Raw genomic sequence first — 19,654 nt, forward strand, 5'->3', positions numbered from 1 at the left:
GGCTTTGAGCCGGGCGGTGGTGGTGTAGGCCTTTAATCCCAGCACTGGGGAGGCAGGGGGAGGCGGATCTATGTGAGTTCGAGACCAGCCTGGTCTACAAGAGCTAGTTCCAGGATGCCCTCCAAAGCTACCGAGAAACCCTGTCTCAAAAAACCAAGAAAAAAAAATAAAAGGCACTTTGAGAGCCCACCCCACATGAAGGGATGCTCTCTTGGCCTGGACACATGGGGGAGGGCCTAGGGCCAGCCCAGGATGATGTTGTGGAATTTGGGGAGTGCCTGTGGAGGGCCCTACCCTCCATGGGGAGTGGAGGGGGAAGGAGGACGAGGCTGGTAGGGGGCTGGGGAGGGGGGAAGAGGGAGAAGGGCTTGATGTGAAATTATAATTTTGTAAAAATTAAATAAAAAAATTTAAAAAGCAGGCAAGCAAATAAAACACCTGAAATTAAAAGAAAAAACAAAAAGACAAGAAACATGAAATTTTTAAAATATAAGTTTAAAATGTAATGGATAAAAAGTATGCTAGAAAATAAACTTCTAGATGTCCTGTGCTGTTGAATCTAAAGGCACTATGGAAATTGACTACTATAATAACAAATTGAGTCTATTAAAGACTTACTTGGGCATTATAAGTCACAGTAAGTTACGTTTGTCCAAATAATTGTTGGCCAAATTTCAAATATCCTTTATTACTGAAAGCCTACTGCTAATACAATTTCTCTTTGGCTCTGTATTTTTACCCCATTTTCCCACAGCCTCAAAGTAACCACTAGTCCTTTTTGTTGTTTACCATATTGACAATTGTTTTAGGCTACTCACAATCTTGTTTCCACTTATTAATTTTACATATGTTAAAATTACACCCAGAACACTCTAAACCTTAAGAGTAAAAAAATGCAAACCTTGGGCAAGGAAGGTAACTCCTCACAGGAGCATCCCACCTTGGCATCAGAGTTGTAGTTTTCTTCCTTTATTGTAGCCATGGGAGGTCCAGGACCGGGACAGCTGGAAATCCTACAGAGCAAAGTATGCAGTAAAGATGGGTGGGAACAATCTGAAAAATCTTGTACAAATTCAGCCAATTGCATGTGAAATGGGACTTCTTAATCTGTGTAAATATGATGTGACCTTACTGTATCAAAGCTTTCTCTTACCTTTACTTGTCCCTTCCAATTTGGGAATTACTCAGTGAGGACTCACTCTATGTCCCATATTCACCAATTGCCTTTAATGAAGGTGGAATTAGCCAATGGCTCATGTCATTTGGACTAGAATACCTGAAATGAACCTGATCAGCTTAAATAGGAGAAACGAGGCACCATCCTCTCTCCATGTCTTTCCCTGGGTTGAAGAACACTAAGATTGAGCTCTGTAACAGATGGCAGGCATGGTTTCTCAGCTTGAAAAACAACCACTTAAATGAAGCCATTCATCCTCTTCAGTCCAAAACATTTTAAATCTTTTAAAGCTATATAACAATCAAACAAAAAATTATGGCTGTGTGGTTAGTGAAATGTCCTTCCCAAAAAGATTAGACATTCTAAGTTCCTAAATTCCAATTATTATTGAGGTCTTTAATGCACTTGGACTTGAGTTTTGTGAAGGGTGATAAATACGAATCTATTTGCATTCTTCTACATGTAACATATCCAGTTAGACCAGCAACATTTGTCGAAGACATGTTCTTTTTTTTCCACTGTGTATTTTCTGATCCTTTATCAAAAATCAGGTATCTATTGGTCTGTGCATTTAAGTATGGGTCTTCAGTTCCATTCCCTTGTCTGTTTCTATGCCAATACCATGCAGGTTTTTTTTTTTTTTAATACTATAGCTCTGTAGTACATCTTGAAATTAGGGATGGTGATACCTCCAAAAGTTCTTTCATTGTTGATGATTGTTTTAGCTATCCTTTATTTTTCCATATGAACTTGAGGATTGTTCTTTCAAGGTCTGTAAAGAATTCTGTAGGAATTGTGACAGGGATTGTGCTTGATCTGTAGATTTCTTTTGGTAGGGTGGCCATTTTTTACTATGTTGATAGATCCTACTGATCCATGAGCATGGGAGATCTTTCCATCTTTTGACACCTTCTTCAATTTCTTTCTTCAAAGACTTGAAGTTTTTATCATACACTTCTTTTGCTTAGTTGGTTAGAGATAACCCCAAGATATTTTTCCTTTTCGCTTGCATTTTTCAGGTTAATATAAACTATCAGGCACTTAAAAACTCTCAAAAGTTCCCAGACTCTCAAGGGGAAAGACTTCTGGAAAACTAGTCTCCTGTTAGTTGCACCTGGCCCTGCAAGTCTTCTAGAGATACTTCCTTCCAGTGACACCACATCCACTTCTGTGGGTCTCAATAATGACCTCCAAAATGAAGATCTCAAGCACAGGAAAGTCTCAAGTGAAGATGTGTTCAAAGCACCAAGCTAAATAGAGCTTCAACTATTCACGCAGCCGTTTTCCTAACTATCCAACAAAACCTCAGTGATTACAGTACCAGGTGATCTGCAATCACTTTCCTACCCATCATGGAGACTGAAAGATGTCCAGTCTGTTCAGCAAAGCTGGAGGGAGATACTTGTCACATCCACAGGTACACTTTGTTCCTCGACTTCTAGCCCCTGGTGCTTAACAGACTCTAAGGCACCTCGTGTAAATTGAGGTGATGTGAATAGCACCATACTCCTAGCTGCTATAGAGACGTTACCCAATGGCTCAAATTATCTTAGTGATTTTCAACAGAAATGTTGATGTTTTCCAGTTACTACAATTCAAGAAACAAGCCGTGTCTTTATCAAGACTTTCATGAATTCCAGTTTCAATGTGCCTCCCTATAAACTTTCAATATCCTGTGTCCTTAATCCCTGTCTTATTCTTATCATATTTGTCAAAAATGCCTGTATTCCAGTCTTCTCTCTGAAACCTGAATCCAACTGAACCCAGTGTCTTTTCCTCTGTGTGTGTCACCTATTGGTTAACACTATTCTTGTCCTGTGCCATCTTTATTTTATTCTTATTTTGTGCCTGTGGATTTACTGGGATCACTTCCCAGTAGTTTTATTAAAATGACCATCTACTGAATCAAATACAAGAATGAAAATTGGCCTTAATATAAGGTACATGAGTCTAAATTTTTTTCCATCCAGAAAAAGTCATATTAATACATTTTAAGTTTTACATCTGGATGAAATACAACAGTATATTTTAATTAGTACTTTGATTCCTTAAAATTCTGAAATTTCTTATTTTTTTTAATTTTCTCTGCAGAAAATATTTAGTTGATGGAAATTTTTAAAACAGAAGCAAGGGAAAAAGGAAAACAGAAAAGTTGATTTACAGAGAAAAAGTTATTATCACCAAAAAAGAACAAGATTAGGTAGAATTAAAATGTCATTGCACTAGGTATATACAGAAGCTTAAAGAAGAACTTAAAGTTAAGACCATACTAGGCACACAAGGCTCTTTGGGATCTCCTGGCCTGGGGACTGCAGGTATGGCTACCAGCCCCAGGTGGACCAAGCCATCCAGAGTCTGCTGACATCAAGGTACTAGTCCCACCCCCACCAAAGGGGAGAGGTGGGCGTAGACCCTTGTCTCAGGACCAACTTCTGCTTGCCCTCATTGTATTCTCCTGGCCTGAAGACTGTAGGCAGGTCGATTTGCCCCCAACAGACCAAGCCATCCAGAGTCTGCTGACATAGCAGTGCTAGTCCCGCTTCCACCTATGGGGAGAATAAGTATTTCAGACTGGCCTCACCCACCTTGAATGACATTGGAGTATTGGACCTGCTTGCACCCACCAGAAGAGACCAGTACCCACCAGGAGAGGAAAAAAAACCCACCTGCACCCACTGGAAGAAGGGATGAGAAGATTAAAATATAAGAACACATTCAACAACAGAAAAATCAATATGAGACCACCGGAGTCTAGGGACTCCACACCAGCAAGACCTGAACATCCCCACACAGTTGAAGCAGAAGAAAACGACCATAAAAGCCAAGAAAGAACAACCAAACAACTGAAGGAAACAATCCAAACAGTTCAAGGCTTGAAAGCTGAAATAGAGACAAAAAAAAAATAGAGACACAGTCTGAGAAAATGCTGGAATTAGAAAAGATGGGTAAACAATCAGGAACTACAGATGTAAGCATAATCAACAGAATACAAGAGCTGGAAGAGAGAATCTCAGGTGTTGAAGATACACTAGGAGAAATAGATTCATCGACCATAGAAAATCTTAAATCCAACAAATCCCTAACACAAAAATATCCAGGAAATATGGGACACCATGAAAAGGCCAAACTTAAGAATAATAGGTATAGAAGAATGTGAAGAACCCCACCTCAAATGTGCAGAAAACATATTCAACAAAATCATAGAAGAAAACTTTTCCAACCTAAAGAAGGACATGCCTATGAAAGTACAAGCTTACAGAACACCAAATAGACTGGACCACAAAAAAAAAAGTTCCCTTGCCACATAATAATCAAAATACCAAATGTACAGAATAAAGAAAGAATATAAAAGCAGACCTATCAGAATTAAACCTGACTTCTCCATGGAAACTCTGAGAGCCAGAAGGTCTTGGATAGATATTCTACAAACACTAAGAGACCATGATGCCAACCCAGACTACTATATCCAGAAAAGCTTTCAAACACTGTAAAAGGATAAAACAAGATTTTCCATGACAAAACCAGATTTAAACAATATATATCCACTAACCCAGCCCTACAGAACATACTGGAAGGAAAACTCCAACCTGGGGAAGTTAAGTACACTCACAAAAACATAGGCAATAGATAATTCCGCTTTTCCAAAAGACAAAAGAAAGGGAGGGATAAATCCACACACAATACCAACAACAACAAATCCAAAACAAACAAGAATTAACAATCAATGGTCATTAACTTCCCTCAATATCAATGGTCTTAACTCACCTATAAAAAGACACAGGCTAACAGAATGGATACGGAGACAGAATCCATCCTTCTGTTGCATACAAGAAACACATCTCAACTTCAAAGACAGAAATTACATCAGAGTAAAGGAGAAATTTCATCAGAGTAAAGGGTTGGGAAAAATTTTCCAATCAAATGGACCCAAAAACCAACCTGGTATAGCTATCCTAATTTCTAACAAATTAAACTTCAAACTAAAACCAATCCAAAGAGATGAAGAAGGTCATTTCATATTCATCAAAGGAAAAATCCATCAGGATGAAGTCTCAATTCTGAACATCTTTGCCCCAAATACAAAGGCACCCACATTCATAAAAAGAAACATTACTAAAACTCAAATCACACATAAAACCACACACACTTATAGTGCGAGACTTCAACACCCCACTCTCACCACTAGACAGGAACACCAGACAAACTTAACAAAGAAACAAAAGAACAGAAGTTATGACCCAATTGGGTTTAACAAACATCTATGGAACATTTCATCCAAACAAAAAAGAATATACCTTCTTCTCAGCACCACAAAGAACCTTCTCTAAAATCAACCACAGACTTGGCAACATAGCAAACCTCAACAGATACAAAAAAAAAATGGAATAACACCCTGTATCTTATCAAATCACCATGGTTTAAAGTTAGAATTCAACAACACAAATAGCAGAAATCCTACAAACTCATGGAAATTGAACAATGCACAATTGCACAATTCCTAGGTCAAGAAAGAAAACAAAGACTTCCTAGAATTCAATGAAAATGAAGATACAACATACCAAAACTTATGGGTCACTTTGAAAGCAGTGCTAAGAAGAAAATTCATAGTACTAAATACCCACATGAAGAAACTGGAGAATAGTCACACTAGAGAATTGACAGAACAACTGAAAGTTCTAGAACAAAAAAGAAGAAAATTCACCCTGGAGGATGCCAGGAAATAATCAAATTGAGGGCTGAAATCAATAAAGTGGAAACAAAGAAAACTATACAAAGAATCAATGAAAACAAACAGTTGGTTCTTTGAGAAAATCAGTTAGACAGACAAACCTTTATCCAAACTAACCAAAAAGCAGAGAGAGAACATGCAAATTAATAAAATCAGAAATGAAAAGGGGGACATAACAACAGACACAAAGGAAATCCAGAGAATCATCAGGTCATACTTTGAAAAACTGTACTTGACAAAATTCAAAAATCTAAAGGAAATGGATAATTCTGGATAGATATCACTTACCAAAATTAAATCAAGAACAGATAAGCAATTTAAATAGACCTATAACCCCTAATGAAATAGAAGCAATAATCAAAAGTCTCCCAACCAAAAAAAAAAAAAAAAAAAAAAAAAAAAAAAAAAAAAGCCCAGGGCCAGATGGTTTCAGTGCAGAATTCTACCAGAAATTCAAATACAATACTTCTCAAAGTGTTCCACACAATAGAAACAGAAGGTTCATTGACAAACTTTTTTTGTTTTTAACGAGGCTATGATTACCTTGATACCCAAGCCACACAAAAACACAACTAAGAAAGGGAACTAAAGACCAATGTCCCTCATGAACATTGATGCAAAAATACTCAATAAAATACCGGCAAATTGAATCCAAGAGCACATCAGAAAAATCATCCACCATGATCAAGTAGGCTTCATTCCAGGGATGCAAGTATGGTTCTACACATGAAAATCCATCAATGAAATCCACCATTTAAACAAACTGAAAAAGAAGAACCACATGATCATCTCACTAGATGCTGAAAAGGCCTTTGACAAAACCCAACACCCCTTCATGATAAGGGTCTTGGAGAGATCAGGAATAATAATAGGAACACACGTTAACAAAATAAAAGCAATATACAGCAAACCAACAGCCAACATCAAACTAAATGGAGAGAAACTAAAATCAGGAGAAAGACAAGGCTGTCCACTCTCTCCATATCTCTTCAATATTGTCCTTGAAGTACTAGCTAGAGCAATAATAGCACAAAAGGAGATCAATGGGATACAAATTGGAAAGGAAGAAATCTAACTTTCACTATTTGCAAATGATATGATAGTTTACTTAAGTGATCGGAAAAATTCTACCAAGGAACTCCTACAGATGATAAACACCTTTAGTAAAGTGGCAGGATACAAGATTAACTCAAAAAATTAGTAGTCCTACTATATATAGATGATAAATAGGCTAGGAAAGAAATCAGAGAGCATCCCTCTATGTGGAGTGGGCTCATAAAGTCCATTCTTGTACTAGGGATAAATACTGATCCACTATCAGAGGCTCTATAGATTGCCAGACCTCCAAACTGACATCCTCATTCAGGGGATCTGGAATAGTCCTATGCTGGTTCCCCAGCTATCAATCTGGGGTTCATGAGCTCCCCCTACTTCAGGGGAGCTGTTTCTGTGGGTTTCTACAGCTTCGTCTTGATCCCTTTGCTCATCACCCATTACAATAGCCACAAACAACATAAAATATGTCAGGGTAACTCTAACCAAACAAGTGAAAGACCTGTATAACAACAACTTTGAGTCTTTAAGAAAGAAATTAAAGAAGATACCAGAAAAATGAAAATATGTCCCATGCTCTTGGATAGGTAGGATCAACATAGTAAAAATGGTAATCTTGCCAAAAGTAATCTACAGATTCAATGCAATCCCCATCAAAATCCCAGAACAGTTCTTCAAAGATCTTGAAAAAACAATACTCAACTTTATATGGAAAAAACAAAAGACACAGGATAGCCAAAACGACCCTGTATAATAAAGTAACTTCCAAAGGCATCAACATCACTGACTTCAAGCTCTATTATAGAGCTATAGTACTGAAAACATCTTACACCGATCAGAATGGCTAAAATCAAAAACACCAATTGCGGCTTATGCTGGAGAGGATGTGGAAAAAGGGAAACAGTCCTCCAATGCTGGTGAGAGTGCAAACTTGTACAGCCACTTTGGAAATCAGTATGGAGGTTCCTCAGGAAAATGGGAATCAGTATACTTCAAGATCCAGCAATTTCACTCTTAGTCAAATACCCAAAAAATGCACATTCATACAACAAAGACATCTGTTCAACGATGTTAATAGCAGCATTATTTGCAATAGCCAGAACCTGGAAGCAACCTAGATGCCCCTCAACTGAAGAATGGATAAAGAAAATGTAGTACATCTACACAATGGAGTACTACTCAGCAGGAAAAACAAAAACAATGTAATCTTGAAATTCACAGGCAAAAGAATGGAACTAGAAGAAACCATCCTGAGTGAGGTAACCCAGTCACTAAAAGCCCAACATGGTATGTACTCACTCATCATATATGGATATTAGACATCGAGCAAAGGATTACCAGCCTACAATCCACACTATCAGAGAATCTAGGAAACAAGGAGGACCCTAAGAAAGACTTGCATGGTCCCCAGAAAAGGTGAAAAGGACAAGATCTCCTGAGCAAATGGGAGCATGAGAGAGAGGAGAGGGAGTTAGAAGAAAGAGATGGGGAGAAGGGGGGGGATAGGAGGACATAAGAGAGCAGAAATATTGAGTTGGGGGAAGAATAGAGGAGAGCAAGAGAAGAGATACCATAATAGAGGGAACCATTATAGGTTTAAAGAGAAATCTGGCATGAGGGAAAATATCCAGAGATCTACAAGGATGACCCAAAGGATGACCCTAACTATGAATCTAAGCGATAGTGGAGAGGCTACCTGAAATGCCCTTCCCCTATGAGACTGATGACTACCCTATATGCCTTCATCCTAGATGAAGGATGAGTATCCTAGAGCCTTCATCCAGTAGCTGATGGAAGCAGAAGCAGATACCCACAGCTAAGCACTGAGCCAAACTCCTGGAATCCAGATGCAGAGAGGGAGGAGTGATGAGCAAAGGGGTCAAGACCAGGCTGGAGAAACCCACAGAAACACTGACCTGAACAAGGGGGAGCTCATGGACCCCAGACTAATAGCTGGGAAACCAGCATAGGTCCAACACAGGCCCCCTGAAAGTGGGTATCAGTTAGGACGCCTGGGCAGTCTATGGGGGCCTCTGGTAATGGAACAGTATTTATCCCCTAGTGTACGAATGGACTTTGGGAACCCATTCCACATACAGGGATGCTCTCTCAGCCTAGACACATAGGGGAGGGCCTAGGCCGTGCTCCAAATGATATGACAGACTTTGAAAAAAAATCCCCCAAGGAAGGCCTCACCCTCCCTAGGGAGCAGAAAGGGGATGAGAAAGGGGGTCAGTGGGGTACAGGGGAGAATGGGAGGGAGAGAAAACTGAAATTGATATGTAAAACCAGATTGTTTCCAATTTAAATAAAATTTTAAAATGAAAAAGAAGCTTAAAGGAGAAAACAAAAATGAAAAATCAATAGGTAGGGATATTAATTTCCAATTATCCTCTAAAATATATTAAATATAATTTGTATCACATGCTCTGCATATAGATATATATTCTTGATTCCCATAAAAGAAAATCCTCTCCTGGCTTTTTCCTGTTGTCAAAAGTACATGTAAATAAGGTGGGCCAGACAACTCTCATTACTCAAGACAGAGTACTAGCTGGCACTGCGATTATCAAAATTCTAGATAAACTGGTGAGGTATATCTGCACTTCTCAAGAAAACACTAAAGGAGTTCGTATATAAATTTGACTTTTGATATTGATCTGACATAGACCTTATCTAGATTTCAGGGCTACACAGGTCCTTGCCATCCTGTGGACGAGCAAGAGAATGAATGGGGGAGTCAAGCAAGATGACAGTCAAATCATGGATGTGGGGCTCTCAGCTACAGCTGATATAACTGCATATACTTTGAATGTCTATTGTGAGAATTATAATAAACACCATCATTTTAAATATAAAGCATGGTGCCCCCAGAGTAGAATGCCAAACAAATATTGGTTTCTCATCTGCCCATTCCAATATTTAGATAACATACAGATTTTATCTACAAGTAAAACTTACCCAGCTAATGAGTCATTCCCAGAATCCATTTGTTCTTCTAAAGAAAAATATAAAACGCATTTTTAAAAGATGGAAGAAAAGTATCAAATATTACAGATCTGTGACTCAAAAGCATTGCTAGAAAACATTCATTTGGAAACACATCATGGGAATCTTCTACAGTAGATATGAATTATAGTGCTGCTGGAGCAGTTGATGCATTAAGACCATCTCTGTTGTTTGTATTTATGGGACACGAGGAGGAAGGAAAAATATGTATGAAATTTATGAAAAGTACAATGCTGTGTACAATGACCATAATCCCAATGAACTACTAGGAGACTAACTTAAGATGTTGCCATCATTTTATAAACTGATAGTGTCAAGCAAGCTGCCTGATATACCTGGACTAACAGCATTAGGAAGACGAATAAGGGAATGTAGTCTATGGCCATACCACCCTGAATACTCCTAATCTTATCTATTAAGAGAATGTGTTTATTTTGTTGTAAGAGAATAGAGATTTTCCAAGTAATCAGTTGAATTTTTCAGTTTAGGATGAATATACTATCGCAGTGACACTTATCTATGGACACTGCATCCTGCAGGGGACAGGTTGAAAACACAAAGGCAGACTAGGTACCAGAGCCCAACAAAGACTTCTCACGTCCTAATGAAGAGTTCAAAAATTGCCTGTGTGCTGCTTGTTCTAGCTAATCCTTTTTTTCCCACTCTCTTCTTTATTTATCTTTTTTGTCTTCCACATCACACATCTCTATATGATTCATGTACATGGTGCATGCCCATGGCATGTTTCCACAAACATAAAAATAATATATATATATATTATATATATATATATATTGTATGAAGGACTCTGAGGTGAGAGCACCCTGAGAGGCACCAAGTTCCTCACTGCTGTCCTCCTCTGTGGCCACATTCCTAGCAGGCAGTGGATCAGGAAGTAAAGGCAGCCTGGATCCTTCACTTGGAAGTGGAGGCTGAGAACCACTAGTGGCTGACAGCACAAAAGTGATACAGGCCCAGAGGGCAGGGTTCAGGTTTTTGAGGCCATCAAGGCAACAACCACTTCCAAGTTCTCCAAGCATAAATACGTTGCAGACCAACAAGGCCATATCAACATCTGGAAGAAATGGTCCTAACCCTGAAGAATGGTCCTAACCCTGAAGTCCTTTACGTTTATGAATTCCAGACTGCTCTGTCCTTACCTGGTCCCGGAGCTGAAAAAAATATAATTTATGTTTCAGTGTGACATCTTTGACAAGAGTCTTATTCAAACAAACATGATTAATAAATATATATGATTTGTTTCACATGAAAAGTCTTTGTCATCATAACCTGATGATAAGGAAAAGAAGCTGGAGGTAACCTAATTATATAGCACTTACCTAAAATGCAGGAAGTCTTGGTTTCAATTCCTAGTTCCACAGAGATGTAGATATTGATTACTTTTGTTTTCTCCTCTCTCTCTCTCTCTCTCTCTCTCTCTCTCTTCTCTCTCTCTGTGTGTGTGTGTGTGTCTGTCTGTCTGTCTGTCTGTCTGTCTGTCTTGTCTTTTTTTTCTGCCTGCCTCTCTTTCTCTCTGTCTGCCTCTCTGTGTGTCTCTCTCTCTCTCTCTCTCTCTCTCTCTCTCTCTCTCTCTCTCTCTCTCTCTCATATGAACCACACATATTATTGGATTTGGGGGTTGTCTGTGTACATATGTGCACATGCAAGTGGAGTCCAGAGGTCAATATTAATAGTCTCCCTCAATGACTCAGCATGTGAATTTTTGAGACAAGGTCACAATTCTGATTCTAAGTTTCATGTAATTAATATCTGAGATCATTCTGATCTGTATACTATTCAGAAAAAACTTAAGTAAATATAAATGCAATTTTCCACTCTTTTTAAATGAAAACTTTCTTAGTTCAACATTTTTTGTGTGTGGTAGGACTGCAAAGAGCATTGTAAGTCTTACCTTGTTCACTATCGTTTTTGTTATTATGTACGTTTTCTTCAAAATCCAGAAGAATCTGTCTACTATCATTTGAAAAATAATAAACACAATTATTATTTTAATATTTACTTTAAAGCATTTTAGCATACTTAATTCTTAAGAATACTCCAGAGGTTAGAGGTATATCTCCACTGGCAGAGTGTTTGCCTAGCATGCACTAAGCCTTGTCATCTCTAGTCTCACATCTAAACCAGACATAGTGGCACACACCTGTAATCACAGCATTTGGGAGGTAGAGGCAGAAAGAGCAATTGGTTCAAAGTCATCCTCAGACACATAGCTAACTCAAGGCCATATGGGGAACATTAGACCCTGCCTCTAAATAGAGATTATCACTAGGCACTACTAAAAGTTTTTACTACACGTTTGAAATTTATGGGCTCTAAATCTTGTAGCTAAGCCTATAAGAAAAGAAAAATTGAAGTAAAAGGGGGAATGAAATGAGAGAAATAAAGCTTAAGGAGTAGACTGGATTAGCTAGACAAGCAGTGAAGTACCCTGATATCAGAAGACATCCTTGCTCCGAAACTACAGCTGTCAGCTACTGCACAAGTCATTTTCCACAGGCATTAAGTCTCATTCAAAATAAATAATAAATAAATAAATAAAATAAGGATTTGTACTGCTTGTGTTCAGTAGGTTTCTTTTAAGATTTTATTTCATAGTATTAAAAAAAACACATTCAGGGAAGTAACAAATCAACAAGGTATTTCCTGATACTGAGCTCTTTTTAAACTCCAAATGTGTCTAAAATTCAAATGTTGCAACTGTTTGGAAAGTGTTAGGCCCTCATTTTGGTTATTAGCTATTCTATTCTGTGGCTTGTGATTCACAGAAAATGAGTTGCTTAACAATTTGAAGCTAAGTACTTCATGATATATTCCCTCCTTAATTAAATGACTGCTTGCTGTTACTAAAAAATAATCAGTCACTCTGAGGGCAGAGGGAATCCATTCCAAGACATGGCTTTACTCTCCTCTTCATCCTCCCCTGCCTATTTTAAATCATTATATGTACCTCCAAATGACTCATAAACAAAACCCTCTATTACATGTAGATACTAATAAAATCTGACGTGATCTTGTGCTCCTAAGTCCAACTGTTCTTTGGATCCAGAGACATGCTTAGTTGCTTCTTTGTAGGGTAGAACTCAAAAATCTCTGTAAACATGAGACTAGGACTGAAACAATTGGGAAATTGTTACTACTGTAGACAAAAAGAGAGAAAATTAGTTGAGTACTTGCCCAAGAAAAGGTGGACAGCAACCCTAGACAGGTTGATGTGGGGCATTCTAGCACCTAGAAAAAGGTACACAGAGGATATGATGGGGCCTTTGGCTCAGCGTATGATGGGATCTGGTATTAAACAATAAACTGTGATTTTTTTTTGCAGCTTGATTTGAACTTTTATACAGTTCATATTTGTAAGCAAAAAAGACACACAAATTTCTCAATGTGAATTGACCACAAAGGTCTGAGCTAGCATGTGGATTCTATATGAGATTATGGGCAGGTGGGAAGGGTCAGATTGCTAACGATGTATGTGGCAGAAGCTAAAGAGTCCCATTGCCAGAGGATAGTGTGGTTTGAGAATTATAGCTGAGTCTAAACATGTAAGTCCATGTGAACTTGAGATACTGTAACTTTCGGTTCTGAGTGTATATTATTATAAAGCCTTTCAAGTCTGGCTCATCATGGTAGTTAAGATCAATTGCTATGGAATTTCAGGGCATATTTTATAATGATGGAACCAACAGAATTAAGGACTGATAGGCTATCCTCTTCCTTCTTCTCCATCTGTATTTTCTAAGAGAATTGGCTTGCTTGGATCTAAGAACCTCTTCAGCGACAGGAAAGTCAAGGAGGAGGGAACAGAAGACAATCTCCCACAGGAAAGATGTCTACTAAACTAGGCATTTAAAGATCCAAGAAGCTGGCCCTGGGATCTGCAGGCAGACAGAATCGGTCCCTGAGGACCCTGGGATCCTGTCTCTGCTGAGATCGCTGAGCCATTCCAGGCCCCCACAGAGTGCAGATAGTCCAGAGGTGAGCTGATTCAGCCCCTTACTTGGGCCCAACTTCCATCTGCCCACCCTGGACAACCCTGCCCAGGAATCTTCGACAGGACGACTCGACCCCTGAGGACCAGGTAACCCAGAGTCTGCTGACATCTCTGCTCAAGTGCTGCTCTCACCCACCTGGAGAGCGAGTACCTCCGACCTGCCTGCACCCAACTTGAAACCCATCAGAGTATCAAAGTCAATTGCACACACCTGAAGAGAACAACGGACCCATACACACCAGGAAAGGAAGCAACACCAATTGTACCCACTGGAACAAGAGATGGGAAGATGACAATATAAGAACACATCCAACAACAGGAAAACTAATATGACACCACCAGAGCCTAGGGACTCTACACCAGCAAGACATGAACATCCCAACACAGAAGAAGCAGAAAAGAGCAACCTTCAAAACAACTTCATGGAAATGATAGAGAATCTAAGAGAGGAAATCAGAAAATCCTTCAGAGAAATGGAAGAAAAGACAAACCAAAAGATGCAAGAAATCAAGGAAAGCCAAAAAAGCCAAGCAAATACAATTAAACAGCTGAAGGAAACAGTTCAGGACCTGAAAACTGAATTAGAGACAATAAAGAAAACACAAACTGAGGGAATGCTAGAAGTGGAAAAGCTTAGTAAACAATCAGGAACCACAGATGCAAGCATAAGCAATATAATACAAGAGATAGAAGACAGAGTCTCAGACACTGAAGACAAACTAGAGGAAATAAACTCGTCAAGCAAAGAAAATCTGAAGTCTAACAAATCCATAACACAAAATATTCAGGAAATTTGGGACACCGTGAAAAGACAAACCTAAGGATAATAGGTATAGAAGAAGGTGAAGAAACCCAACTCAAAGGTGCAGAAAACATATTCAACAAAATCATAGAAGAAAACTTTCCCAACCTAAAGAAAGACATGCCAATGAAAGTACAAGAAGTCTACAGAACACCAAATAGAGTGGACCACAAAAGAAAGTCCCCTTGTCACATAATAATTAAAACACCAAACGTACAGAATAAAGAAAAAATATTAAGAGCAGCAAGGGAAAAAGACCAAGTAGCATATAAAGGCAAACCTATTAGAATTACACCAGACTTCTCCATGGAAACTCTGAAAGCTAGAAGGACCTGGATAGACATTCTACCAACTCTGAGAGAACATGAATGCCAGCCCAGACTACTATACCCAGAAAAGCTTTCAATCACTATAAATGGAGAAAACAAGATATTCCACGACAAAACCAGATTTAAACAATATGTAACCACTAATCCAGCCCTACAGAAAGTACTGGAAGGAAAACTCCAACCTAAGGAAATTAATTACTCTCACATAAACATAGGCAATAGATAATCTCACTCTACAAAAACACAAAATAAAAGGCAGGGTAAATCCACATACAATACCAGTACCAACAACAAACCAAAAACAAACAAGAATAAACACTGAATGGAACTTAATTTCCCTCAATATTAATGGTCTTAACTCGCCTATAAAAAGACACAGGCTAACAGATTGGATACAAAGACAGAATCCATCCTTCTGCTGCATACAAGAAACACACCTCCAATTCGAAGACAGACATTACCGCAGAGTAAAGGGTTGGGATAAGATACTCCAATCAAATGGGCCGAAGAAACGAGTTGGGGCAGCTATCCTTGTATCTAACAAGATAAACTTCAAACTAAAATCAATCAAAAGAGATGAAGAAAGTCATTTCATATTCATCACAGGAAAAATCCATCAGGAAGAAGTCTCAATTCTAAATATCTATGCCCCAAATACAAAGGCACCAACATTCGTAAAAGAAACATTATTAAAACTCAAATCACAAATAAGGCCTCACACAGTTATAGTGGGAGACTTCAACACCCCACTTTCACCACTGGACAGGACCACCAGACAGAAACTTAACAAAGAGACAAAGGAACTAACAGAAGTTATGACCCAATTGGGATTAACAGACATTTATAGAACTTTCTATCCAAACACAAAAGAAGATACCTTCTTTTCAGCATCACATGGAACCTTCTCAAAAATCGACCACATTATCGGCCACATAGCAAACCTCAACAGGTTCAAAAAAATTGGAATAATCCCCTGTGTCTTATCACACCACCATGCTTTAAAGATAGAAATCAAAAACAAATCAAAGTGCAAAAAACCTACCAACTCATGGAAACTGAACAACATGCATTTGCAACATTCCTGGGTCAAGGAAGAAATAAAGAAAGAAATTAAAGACTTCCTAGAATTCAATGAAAATGTTGACACAACATACCCAAACTTATGGGACACTTTAAAAGCAGTACTAAGAGGAAAGTTCATAGCTCTAAGTGCTCACATGAAGAAACTAGAAAATAGCCACACCAGAGATCTGACATCACAGCTGAAAGCTCTAGAAAAAATGGAAGCAAATTCACCCCGGAGGAGCAGACGCCAGGAAATAATCAAACTGAGGGCAGAAATCAATAAAGTTGAAACAAAGAAAACAATTCAAAGAATCAATATAACAAAGAGTTGGTTCTTTGAGAAAATCAACAAAATAGACAGACTGTTATCCAAATTAACCAAAAGGCAGAGAGAGATCATGCAAATTAACAAAATCAGAAATGAAAAGGGGAACATAACAATGGACACTGAAGAAACCCAGAGAATCATCAGGTCATACTTTGAAAACCTGTACTCCACAAAATTTGAGAATTTAAAGGAAATGAACAATTTTCTGGACGGTTATCTCTTACCAAAATTGAATCAAGAACAGATAAGCAACTTAAGCAGACCTATATCCTCTAAGGAAATAGAAGCAGTCATCAAAAGTCTTCCAACCAAAAAAAGCTTGGGGCCAGATGGATTCACTGCAGAATTCTACCAGAAATTCAAAGAAGTGCTAACACCAATACTCCTCAAAATGTTCCACAAAATAGAAGCAGAAGGGACATTGCCAAACTCTTTTTACGAGGCTACAATAACCTTGATACCCAAGCCACACAAAGACACAACTAAGAAAGAGAACTACAGACCAATATCCCTCATGAACATTGATGCAAAAATTCTCAATAAAATCCTAGCAAATCGAATACAAGATCATATCAGAGAAATCATCCACCATGATCAAGTAGGCTTCATCCCAGGGATGCAAGGATGGTTCAACATACAAAAATCCATCAATGTAATCCACCATATAAACAGACTGCGAAAAAAAACACATGATCATCTCAATAGATGCCAAAAAAGCCTTTGACAAAATCCAACACTCCTTCATGATAAAGGTCTTGGAGAAATCAGGGATAACAGGAACATACCTCAACATAATAAAAGCAATATACAGCGAGCCAACAGCCAACACCAAACTAAACGGAGAGAAACTTGATCCAATTCCTCTAAAATCGAGGACAAGACAAGGCTGTCCACTCTCTCCATACCTCTTCAATATTGTCCTTGAAGTCCTAGCTAGAGCAATAAGACAACAAAAGGAGATCAAGAGAATACAAATCGGAAAGGAAGAAGTCAAACTCCCACTATTTACAGACGATATGATAGTCTACATTAGTGACCCGAAAAACTCTACCAGGGAACTTCTACAGCTGATAAACACCTTCAGCAAAGTAGCAGGATACAAGATTAACTCAAAAAAAAAAAAAAAATCCGTAGCCCTACTATACACTGATGACACATTGGTGGAGAAAGAAATCAGAGAAACATCACCCTTTACAATGTAAGTTTAATTAGCATGTTAATGGAAATACTTACAAAGTACAGTGGCCTTCAATAGCGTACCGTAATGCCGTCCATCCAAAGGCATCCTTGCAGAAGAAGTCAATGCCTTTCTTAAGGAGTAATGTAGCCAAATGTTTTGATCCACACCGTATAGCATATATCAAGGTGTTTCTAAAATAGCAGAAGGATAGATTCACTGTCATAAAATGAATGAAATTAGTTTAATCTACATAGATGTGTCTTACCAACTTAGAATCTCACATTACTGTTGTAGAATTGGCCATTTTCTAACAGACATAGCATCATAGACCCACAATTGTTCTTCTTTGTGAGGCTATCCCCCAGAATAAAAAAGGAAATACCTTTTCCCACTAATCGACTTTGGAGTAGAATTCCTGACCTCTTGACCTTTAAAAAACTAGCTATGCTAAAGTTTTGCATCTGAAATAGTTAAGGAAGAGTTCACATTTTCCTAGCCTAATGTAATATATCAGTTCTTAACCAGCTGAAGATGAAATAATTCAAAGCTATGTGCATGATTTGAATAGTGGTGATATTAAAGTAATAATAATAATAAAATTCATGGTGCTTTTAGTTAATGATGTTGATGACTATGTACTGTACTAAACTAAGGGCCATGTAAATAATCCTATAACTACTTATCAAGGATGTTATCATCTGTTTCACACCAGGGGATATATTTGGGTGTGAGCATCATCCTGAAGATGACATACCTAGCAATTCAGAGACCTGAGAATTTCATCCAGTCTTGAATGAACCTAAAGCTTCCTCTTTTCTCATTCACTTATGATTTATCTTCATTAAATTTTATCCAATTATTGCTTTTATCTCCATTCCAATGTCAAGTAAATATAAATGGGTTAAAATAAATCAGGGATGGTTAGGGGAGAATGAACATTTAATAATAGCAATTAATAGTCACTTAAGGATAACCTGACATCAATATTCTATAAAGAAATGCAATTTAAAGAGTGATTCCACATACTATAATTTTCAACTCCCATTTGGCTGAATATAGTATCTTAAGGATACAAGAAGGAAATGTGAAAATACTATAAGATCTCTGAGACCTCATTAGAGTTTTCTTGTATGGTAAATTATGGTTGTAGCATGAATTCTAATAGGTCTTAATAATAAGAACCCGGAGTGAGATATAGGGATTAATGCTGAAAGATCGGAGAAGCAGAGCAGCCAAATACTCAGGCCAAATGGTGATCCTGTCTCTAGGAATCCTCAGACTAAATGCATGAGCTTGTGTCTCCTCCCGCCTTATATTCTTCTCTAAGCCCAGTGATATCCCTTCCTGTCTCTGCCTCCCTAATGCTGGGATTAGAGGCATTTGACTTCCAAGTACTGTGATTAAAGGTGTGAGCCACCACCGACTAGCTCTGTTTTTCTTTTAGCCTGGATCAATTTTGTGTAGCCCAGGATGGCCTGGAACTAACAGATCTGTCTGCCTCTGTCTCCTGAGTGCTGGGATTAAAGGTGTGTGCCACCACTGCCTGGCCTCTATGGTTAACTAGTGTGGCTAGCTCCCCACTCTGATCTTCAGGCAAGTTTTATTTGTTAAAGCACAAACAAAATGTCACCACATATGGTTAATGCAGAAACTCACAGCTGGTCAAAATCCCACAAATGGGACATCTACCCCTTCCTCAAGGCTAGGGGACCACCAGGAAGAGGACATAGGGAGGATGTGAGAGTCAGATATTGGGGAGGAGTGGACAAAACCATTTCTTCTGTACAAGGTAGGACTGATGTGCTCATGAAGTCACAGCAGCTGTGGTTGCCTATACAAGATCAAGACAACCAATGTCAACCTTTTGTATGCACTGGGGAGTGGCTCAAGAGCCCCTACTCATAGCATAGGAACTATTGACTGTTATGGCTTCTAGGGGAAGGAGAGTCAGATATCTTTAAGGGTGTGGC

At 38.4% G+C, this 19,654-nt stretch overlaps 1 protein-coding gene across 1 annotated transcript in view; it reads right to left on the reverse strand.

Annotated features, from left to right (window-relative positions):
- The window catches only part of LOC100774454 (putative ankyrin repeat domain-containing protein 19), a 60,349-nt gene that overhangs the window by 34,730 nt on the left and 5,965 nt on the right, over positions 1–19,654 (reverse strand). Inside the window, exons 5-8 of the mRNA XM_027395401.1 lie at positions 17,738–17,875; positions 11,881–11,942; positions 9,921–9,957; positions 902–1,013 (exon numbers count right to left, since the gene is read on the reverse strand). Coding sequence (XP_027251202.1) covers positions 902–1,013; positions 9,921–9,957; positions 11,881–11,942; positions 17,738–17,875 — 349 coding nt within the window. The remainder of the gene's footprint in view (positions 1–901; positions 1,014–9,920; positions 9,958–11,880; positions 11,943–17,737; positions 17,876–19,654) is intronic.

Source organism: Cricetulus griseus (genome assembly GCF_003668045.3).
Source record: "Cricetulus griseus strain 17A/GY chromosome 1 unlocalized genomic scaffold, alternate assembly CriGri-PICRH-1.0 chr1_1, whole genome shotgun sequence".
Lineage (NCBI taxonomy): Eukaryota > Metazoa > Chordata > Mammalia > Rodentia > Cricetidae > Cricetulus > Cricetulus griseus.